The sequence below is a fragment of the Rhinatrema bivittatum genome, chromosome 1 (genome assembly GCF_901001135.1).
Source record: "Rhinatrema bivittatum chromosome 1, aRhiBiv1.1, whole genome shotgun sequence".
In the NCBI taxonomy this organism is placed as follows: Eukaryota; Metazoa; Chordata; class Amphibia; order Gymnophiona; family Rhinatrematidae; genus Rhinatrema; species Rhinatrema bivittatum.
Genome location: NC_042615.1, coordinates 698,852,517 through 698,861,954, shown reverse-complemented (window position 1 = coordinate 698,861,954; position 9,438 = coordinate 698,852,517). Strand labels below are relative to the sequence as shown.

General features: G+C 42.3%; 1 protein-coding gene across 3 annotated transcripts in view; it reads right to left on the bottom strand.

Moving 5' to 3' along the window:
* Positions 1-1,472: 1,472 nt before the first annotated feature.
* The window catches only part of TENT2 (terminal nucleotidyltransferase 2), a 377,719-nt gene continuing 369,753 nt past the window's right edge, over positions 1,473-9,438 (bottom strand). For all 3 annotated transcript variants that reach the window (XM_029575592.1, XM_029575585.1, XM_029575571.1), the window contains one exon: positions 1,473-3,157. In XM_029575592.1, coding sequence (XP_029431452.1) covers positions 3,135-3,157 — 23 coding nt within the window. In that variant the 3' untranslated portion in view covers positions 1,473-3,134. The remainder of the gene's footprint in view (positions 3,158-9,438) is intronic.

Genomic DNA, 9,438 nt, shown 5'->3' with positions numbered 1-9,438 from the left:
AATCCTGGAGAAACTCGATTCCACCGGGCTCATCTCAGATGGAGACATGACAAGGGTGTGATATGTACTGCTGAGGCCATAATGCCTAACATCCTCATGTCCCAGGTTGATGTCATTGACTTATTTCCTCCATTACCTTGGATTTCAATTTGGTGATCCTACTGAGCAGAATACTTTTGCCAGAGTCTTGCTAGTAAAGCACCTATGAATTCCAATTAAAGACTGGGGCCTTCTGCAGTAATGTCTGAATGTGCAGAGGAAAGCTCAGAGTATTTCTGCATCATGCTGTCACAACACTTGTGTGATTCATATATCCTGCAGGTCAAAAAATATAATATAAACTGTACCAATAAGGTGTAATCTGGGCTGTAGTAAAATCTAATTTTTTAATTATTGACAGTTTAACAAAAACTTGGGAATGATGCTGAAATATATGGTGTGGTGTATTACAGATTGCACCATCCCATTTCTAGCTGAAGGGATGCACAGAAGAATTTGACGATATGCCTTGCATTTACCTGTTTTCTTGTGAGAAATCCAAAGAAGCATAAATACTAGAGATGTGAATCGGAACTGATATCTGATCCGATTCACATCTATAGAGATGTGAATCGGAACTGAAATCGGATCCGATTCTGGTTCCGATTCACATCTCTAATAAATACAAACCCTTTAGGCTGCTTCAGCAGTATGGTTTACAAGCTATGCCCCTCTCCATTTTCTCTGCCAGATTTCCTCTTATGAAAACCATTACCTCTTGCCTGCTCAAAGAGACACTGCTTTAAGGGTACAGGCTCAACAGTATATAGAGTACAGGCACCAGCACTAATATCTGATTAAATTACTAATTGCCATCAAGTGATCACAAACTAAATATCAATTTCTTGACTAATGGAGCAAAAATCCTATTTCCTTTTATTAAATATTTAATTTATATAAACCAGTGGAGTAGCAGCCTTGTGAATGCGGCAAAAGAGTCAGGTTTCAAATCCTATCATCTCTTGTGACTTTGGGCAAGTCACTTCACCCTCCACTGTCTCAGGTACAAACTTCAGTGCCAGTTTACTAAAGGTTTTCTCCCATTTTGTGTCTATGGGAAAAATGCTTAGTAAAATGAGACCCTGAGATTATAAGCCCTCTGGGGACAGGAAAATACCTAAATGTTATTCTCCTTGAGCTACTACTGATAAGGCATGAGCTAAATTCAAAATAAATAAAACAAACAAACCACCCCTTTTTTTTGGTTAATTTTCATTCTTGTAGGCAAGAATGACAGGCAACTTTAGGTTACTTAAGTATCACAAAACATTCACAAAACCCTATCAAAGTTGCCTACGCCTTGACTAGAAAAATGCAGACAACTGTACTGCAACCACACACAAGCTTTTAGTATAAGAACTGGCAAATAGACTCCAGATATATATACTAGTAGAAACTTTTCTATCAAGAGATACATAGTTAGCAAGTAAAACAATAGATACAGAGGGGAACCTTTTTTCTATACATAAACTTTATTCCATTCGATACCATACAAAATAAATTCAAGGAAAAAACCCAAATATACACTTTCCCGACATCATCAGAAAGTAATTTTAACATAAGTACTAGACTGCATTAACAAATATATAGGAGGCACAAAGCTGTGCAAACAGCAAGTCTAACAAAAAGTTAAACAAAAAGTTTAAAAAGGTGCACATGGTTTTCTTAATTTCTCTGGAAAAGTTAAAATTTCACAATTTTTTTTCAATTTACAGTAGCTGGTCATTTACATATATTTACATTAAATCAAAAAACAAAACGGCTTATTTTAAGTAGCTAGTTTAGCAGATACCTCCACTACTCTGTTCATAGGGGAAGAAAACACTAAAAGGTCAATTGATCCAATCCTTGTGGATATTTAAGAATGTACATACATAGTTTGCTGAAGACTACTTACCTGTCTTGTAGTAGTAATTTTGTCTGATAGCCCTATATACTAAAATTCCACTACAAATGTTGGATCATACAGTGCCTTACATGCATGCAAGACCCAAATCAGCCTACATAATTGGTCAACTTCAGGGTTAACACGGTACTACAATCTCCTTTTCAGCCTGAAACTTTTCTAGATCATACCCTTAAGCCTCCCTCTGGTGATCACACCACCTGCATAAAAAAGTCTTTTGCATTGTCTGTATGTGGATGCAGTGATTCTCCATTTATGCCAGCTCAATGCGCTCATTAAAATCATTTAACAATGACAGAAAGATGGCATCTTGCTTCATAGTCTTTATTTGGCAGTAATTGTGCGTAAATTATGATTTTAATGAAAAGTGAGCAGACGGAACCTAAAAGTCACAGATGAGCCACTTTTCCAAATCTGAAAGTTACATTTTTGCAGTGATATTTATTAGACACACACTTGGGTCTGATTTACTATACTTTTCTCCATTGTCGCCACTCCCTCCCCCCAATTAGACACAAATTGGGAGAAAAGCTTTAGTAAATTGGGCCCCTGTGTTCCATTTTGTGCCCAAGCAAAATTTTTTCGTAAGGACTCTATAATTCCAGTTAATATCATAAATTCTTATTCAATATACAGAACAATGTTATGACATTTTGAATATCACTTTACAACAAAGAGAAGGAGCAACTAAAAAATGGCAGGTAGAACAAGAGGACATACAGCTTGATCAAGTTAATAGTGAAGCACAGGCTACTGAGACTATCACAAATGTCTATGAGTATATTGAAGTTAATTGTAATAATGAAAAAAATTTATTTCGTATATTGGTTAATTTTATATATTTTTTTTTTTAACATCCGTGGCCAACTTCAGAAGTCAGAAAGATTAAGCCCATAAAATATATAAATCTTGTAGCCTGAAACTTTTTCTTCTTGTGAAGGTAAACTTTTCAAATATATATTTCCAAACAAAGACTTTGGTTAACAGAATATTTAATCTTTTTTTAGAAACTTAAAACCTGGAAAGGTGGGTCTAGGAGGAGGATGTTTCAAGAAAAAACTTGAGAAATGTATTGCAATTCTAGTATTGTCCTCTTCTTCCCTCAGAAGAATCCAGTAAGAATTAACCTCTCATCTTTTCTGTATACTGGTAGTTGTTCTTATAAGGTAGCATACTGTTCAAGTCTCTCTTATCCTTCAATTTGTGCCATGACTGAAATGGTTGGGGAAAAAAAAAAAGAAAAGGTTTTAAAATACATTTCTAACATCTTTTTATGCTTTATAATGTATGGAACATTAGAATTAAATAACATGAATTCATATCTGACCATCTGTGGGCAAAAACTCGCCAAATGAGATTATCTAGGAGGAGTATGAAAACTAGAAACACCAGGTCAGTATTTTCAGAGCATGAAACCTTCCAATAACTCAATATTGATCTCTATGGCAGGTGGTTAGAGGCTGCAGAATGTTTGCTTCTTCTCCATTCAAAAAACCTCTTCCCCCTCAGCAGCTTGGCCAAGAGAAAGAAAGGCAGAGAGACACAGATAGGGGGAAAAATATTAAGCAGTCACATATACCTCAACACATATATACCAACAGACCTCCGCAGCTATAACTTATCCCACAACCCCAAACCCCACACACTCACCACAAGCCACAACACACTCTCCCACACCCACCCAAACACAGACCTTCCTTACCACAACTTCGCTACCCATATTTAAATCATTTTTGTCATAAGCAAAAATGTGTTTGTTAAAAAAGCAATATTGCTTATCTGTAATAGATATTCATCATGGACAGCTGAACAAACCAGGCACACAAGTGGGCAGCATCCAACGCACCGATGAAGAAAAATGCTCTCCAAAACTCAGAAGACTGAAAGTCTGAGCATGTACACACTATGTAATTTCCTGAGGGTCTGCGTATGTGCGGGACAAAGTCATGGGATAGGAGCCAGCGTTCTGTAGTAGATTGGTAACTAGTTAAAAGGCTGGAAACAGAGTGTAAGATTAAAGGTTCAGATCTCTAAATGGAGACCACAGGGATTGGTATTGGAACCAGTGCTGTTTAGCATATTCATAAATGATCTGGAAAAGATGATGAGTCAGGTGATCTCATTTACAGATGACAAAATTCAAAATTGTTAAAATGGCAGCAAACTGGGAAAAACTGCAGGTGAGACTCAGAAACTGGCAGATGAAATTTAATGTGGATAAGTGCAAAGTGATGCACGTAGTGAAAAATAATCCCAACTACAGGTATAGATGCTTGGTTCTGTATTGGGAGTCACTACCCAGGAAAAGAACCTTGGAGTCCCTTGTGGATAATACATTGAAATGCTCAGTTCAGTGTGTGGTGGTGGTGGTCAAAAAAGGAAATGGAATGTTAGGAATGATCCAATAAAGAATGGAGAATAAAATCGAAAATATCAGTATTGAACTACTGTGCAACTGTGCTTTGAGTATTGTATGCTCTTGTGGTCGCCCCATCTAAGGGAGAAATTACTTACCTGATAATTTTGTTTTCCTTACAGATGGACTCAGGACCAGTGGGTTACATGCTCCCTGCTAGCAGATGGTGACGAAGTCAGGTTTCAAAGCTGACGCTACCTTAGATATACCCCTGCAGTGACCTCAGCCCTTCTGTATTCTCTTCAAAAGCCGTTGTGGACATACTATTGAAAAACTTGATTAAAATTTGATTACAACTTGATTAAAAACGGATAACCATAACAGTACTCAACCAAACATAAGTGCTAAACCCCAGCAAGATTATGGATGCCCTAATCTAGGGATTGGGCGACTGCTTACCAGTAACCTCTTGGAATCTAGATTCACCTCATGGGCACCATCCATGGGCAGGATTCTGAGTCCATCTGTCTACACTAAGGAAAACAAAATTATTAGGTAAGTAATCTCTCCATTACATAGCATGTAGCCAGATGGACTCAGGACCAATGGGATGTACAAAAGCTATTCCCAAACAGGGTGGAGGCTGCCCTCGCAAAAGCTGCGTCTTCTCGGGCCCGAATGTCCAGGTGATAGAACCTGGAGAAGGTGTGCAAGGAAGACCATTTTGCCGCTTGGCAAATGTCGACGGGAGACAGAAGCTTAGCTTTCACCCAGGATACTGCCTGGGCCTTAGCGGAATGAGCATTAACCTGAAAGGGTAATTGCTTCCCTGCCTCTACATAAGCTCCCGTGACCACCTCCTTGATCCAGCAAGCTATGGTAGCTCGCGAAGCTGGTTCGCCTTCTCTCCTTCTCCACTGTGAAGAACAAACAAGCAGTCCGTCTTGTGCACCGGTTCTGAGAGTTCCAGATACCGCACTAAAAGCCTACTGATGTTTAAATAGCGGAAGAGGCGGTAGTCTTCCGTGTCCTTGTGTCTATCTAGGGATGGTAAGGAAATGGACTGATTCAAGTGAAACTCCGAGACTACCTTGGGCAAGAAGGATGGAATGGTGTGAAACCATAACTCTCCTGGAGTCATCTGGAGGAAGGGTTCCCAACACGACAATGCCTGTAATTCAGAGATGTGATGAGCCAAGCATATCGCCACCAAGAACACAGTCTTCAGCGCTAATAGGTGCAGGGGTAGGACTACACAGCAGCCGAAAGGAAGGCCCTGCTAAAAAGTTCAATACTAGATTAAGATTCCACATGGGAACTGGCCACCGTAAGCTTGATCAGAAGTGTTTAACCCCTTTTAGGAAACAGGCAAAGTCCGGATGTGCCGACAGACGGGTTCCGTTCACCTCGCCTCTGAAAAAGGAGAGAGCCACTATCTGGACATTCAAAGAGTTAAGGGACAACCCATTAATCAGGCCATCCTGTAAAAATTCCAGAACTAGAGGGATTTTGGAAGTCCGAGGGGCAACCCCACGTTCCTTGCACCAGGCCTCAAATATTCTCCAGATCCGCACACACGCTAAAGATGTTGAGAACTTCAGCGCGGAGAACAAGGTGGAAAGTACTGCCTCCGAATATCCACACTTCATCAGGCGAGCCCTCTCAAGGGCCAGATTGTAAGATAAAACAGAGTTGGATCCTCATGAAGGATCAGATCTTGTTGGAGCAGGTCCCTGTGCGGAGGAAGGCATGGGGGGGTCTCCACCAGAAGCCTCTGCATTCTGCATACCATGGGCGTCTGGGCCAATCCAGAGACACTAGAAGGACTTGTCCCCTGTGGCGTTTGATCTTGCGAATGACCTTGCCTAGCAGGGGCCACGGAGAGAAGGCGTATAAATAAGTCCTCCTCTGGCCAGGCCTGAACCGTTGTGATGGTACATAACTTAACGACGGTATAGAAAATATTGTAAATAAATAAATAAATGTCAATCCCCAGGGTTCGCTGATCACTTCTGCGACTAAAGAATCGGGAGACCTTTGCATTGTGAGACATGGCCAGGAGGTCGATGGATGGGAGGTTCCAACGATCTGCCAAAAGCTGAAAGCCTCTGGCGGACAACATCCATTCTCCTGGATCCAGACTTTCTCTGTATAGAAAGTCTGCTCTGATATTATCTTTTCCTGCGATGTGGGAGGCCGAGTTCATCCATAGGTTCAATTCCGCTCATTCTATAAAAGGGGATCTATCTCTAGGGACACTTGCTGGCTCTTGGTTCCTCCCTAGTGGTTGATGTAGGCTACCGTTGATGGGTTGTCCGACATCATGCAGAGCACCTGACCCTGAACTACAGACACGCTAATCTGACTGCCTGGGCTTCAGGCAGCTTATGTTCCAGCACGACTCTTCCTCGGTCCAACGCCCCTGGATTGCCAATTCCTGACAGTGAGCTCCCCATCCCTGGAGGCTTGCATCTGTCATGAGGACTAGCCAGTCTGGTGGGAAAAGGTTTATACCCTTGTTCAGGTGAGCTTCCTGCAGCCACCACTGAAGCCGAGAATGTACTTTCATCAGTAGGTGTAGGCGAATTGAATAGTTCTGGAACAGCGGTTTCCAATGTGACAGCAGGGAGCGATGGAGTGGATGCATGTGTGCCCTCACCCATGGTACTAACTCCAGGGTTGATGCCATCAGACCAAGGACCTGAAGATAGCTCCACACCCTGGGGCGTATTGCGTTTATCAATCGGTGCACTTGGCACATCATCTTCCTTATCCTCAAGAGTGGAAGGAAGACTTTGTCCTGTTTGGTGTTGAACCAGACTTCCATATACTCTAAGGACTGGGAGGGCTTAAGAATGCTCTTGTCCATGTTCACGACCCAACTAAGTTCCTGAAGCAGGGACATCACCCTGTTGGTCACCTGGAGGCTCTCTTCTAACAACTTCGCCCGGATCAACCAGTTGCCCAAGTATGGGTGCACCAAGATTTGTTCTTTCCTCAGTGCCGCTGCCACGACCACCATAATTTTGGAAAATGTTCTGGGGACGGAAGCCAGGATGAAGGACGTTGCCCGGAACTGAATGGCCGTCTAGCACTGCAAAGCGTAGGAAACGCTGGTGGGGTTGTTGGAATGTGAAGGTAGGCCTCCGAGATGTCCAAGGAGGTTAAGAACTCTCCTGGTTGTACGGCCATTATGACGGAGTGTAGAGCTTCCATGCGGAAATGAATTACTCATAGATGATGGTTGATACTCGAGGTCCAGGATGGGGGCAAAAGGAACCCTCTTTCTTGGGTACGATGAAATATATGGAATAGTGCCCCGTATTTTCCTGGGGTGTAGGTACTGGAATTATAGCCCTCAAATTGAGGAGTCTTGTCAAGGTAGATTCCACTGCCAGCTTCTTGCGCTGGGAGTGGCAGGGAGACTTGAAGATGTCCCGAGGGATTCTGCGAAACTCCAGCATGTATCCTTCTCGTACCCTATCTATTAATCTTTACTGGATAACATACTTTTAGTTCTTAGCTCAAGAACCTATTAAAAATCTTTGCTCGGGACTAACCATACTTTACCTTATCTTTAGGATTTTAACTAATCAGAGAGAATGGCTTTAATCCAGTCTGGCAGCCCTAGTGCTGCCTTGGATCAGAAAGGTCTTCCAGTAGGAGAACATCACCCTGGTGTAGCAGGAAGTGATCCTGTAGCAAGGACCTGCTCTCCAGGTGCTGTATTGTCCTCTCACACTGAGGACAAGTCTCCCAGGGCTACTGCCCAGGAGGGAAGGATTTGGCCGGCCATCATAGTTGGTGATTCGATTATTAGAAATGTAGATAGCAGGGTGGCTGGTGGACGTGAGGACCACCTGGTAACTTGCCTGCCTGGTGCAAAGGTGGCAGACCTCACGCGTCACCTAGATAGAATTATAGACAGTGCTGGGGAGGAGCCGGCTGTCGTGGTACATGTGGGCACCAATGACATAGGAAAATGTGGGAGAGAGGTTCTGGAAGCCAAATTTAGGATTTTAGGTAGGAAGCTGAAATCCAGAACCTCCAGGGTGGCATTCTCTGAAATGCTTCCTGTTCCACGTGCAGGTCCCCAGAGGCAGGCAGAGCTCCAGAGTTTCAATGCGTGGATGAGACGATGGTGCAGGGAAGAGGGATTCAGCTTTGTAAGGAACTGTGGAAACTTTTGGGGAAAGGGGAGACTTTTCCGAAAGGATGGGCTCCACCTTAACCAGAGTGGAACCAAGCTGCTGGCACTAACTTTCAAAAAGGAGATAGAGCAGTTTTTAAACTAGAACAAAGGGGAAAGCCGACAGTCACTCAGCAGTGCATGGTTCAGAGAAATGTATCCTTGAAGGATACTAATGAAACAGGAGAGTTAAGGCATCCCAACAGAGAGGTTCCATTAAAAGCAAACATAGTCCATATGCCTATATGTAAAAAATCACCAGAGCTAATGATTTCCGAATTATTCCAAACAACTGAAAAGCAAGTTGTTAAAACAAACAAAAAACACACTTTGAAATGTCTGTATGCCAATGCCAGAAGTCTAAGAAGTAAGATGGGAGAATTAGAGTGTACAGCAGCAAATGATGAGATTAACATAATTGGCATCACAGAGACTTGGTGGAAGGAGGATAACCAATGGGACAGTGCTATATCAGGGTACAAATTATATCACAATGATAGGGAGGATCAACTTGGTGGGGGTGTGGCACTTTATGTCCGGGAGGGTATAGAGTCCAACAGGATAAAGATCATACAAGAGACTAAATGCTCAATAGAATCTATATGGGTAGAAATCCCATGTGTCTTGGGTAAGAGTATAGTGATAGGAGTATACTACAGTCCACATGGACAAAATGGTCAGACAGATGATGAAATGCTAAGAGAAATCAGGGAAGCAAACCAATTTGGCAGTGCAATAATAATGGGAGATTTCAATTACCCCAATATTGACTGGTTAAATGTATCATCAGGACTTGCTAGAGACAAAGTTCCTAGATGTAATAAATGATTGCTTCATGGAGCAATTGGTTCAGGAACCAACGAGAGGGAGTTATTTTAGTATTAATTCTTAGTGGAACGCAGGATTTGGTGAGAGAGGTACAGTGGTGGGGCCACTTGGCAACAGTGT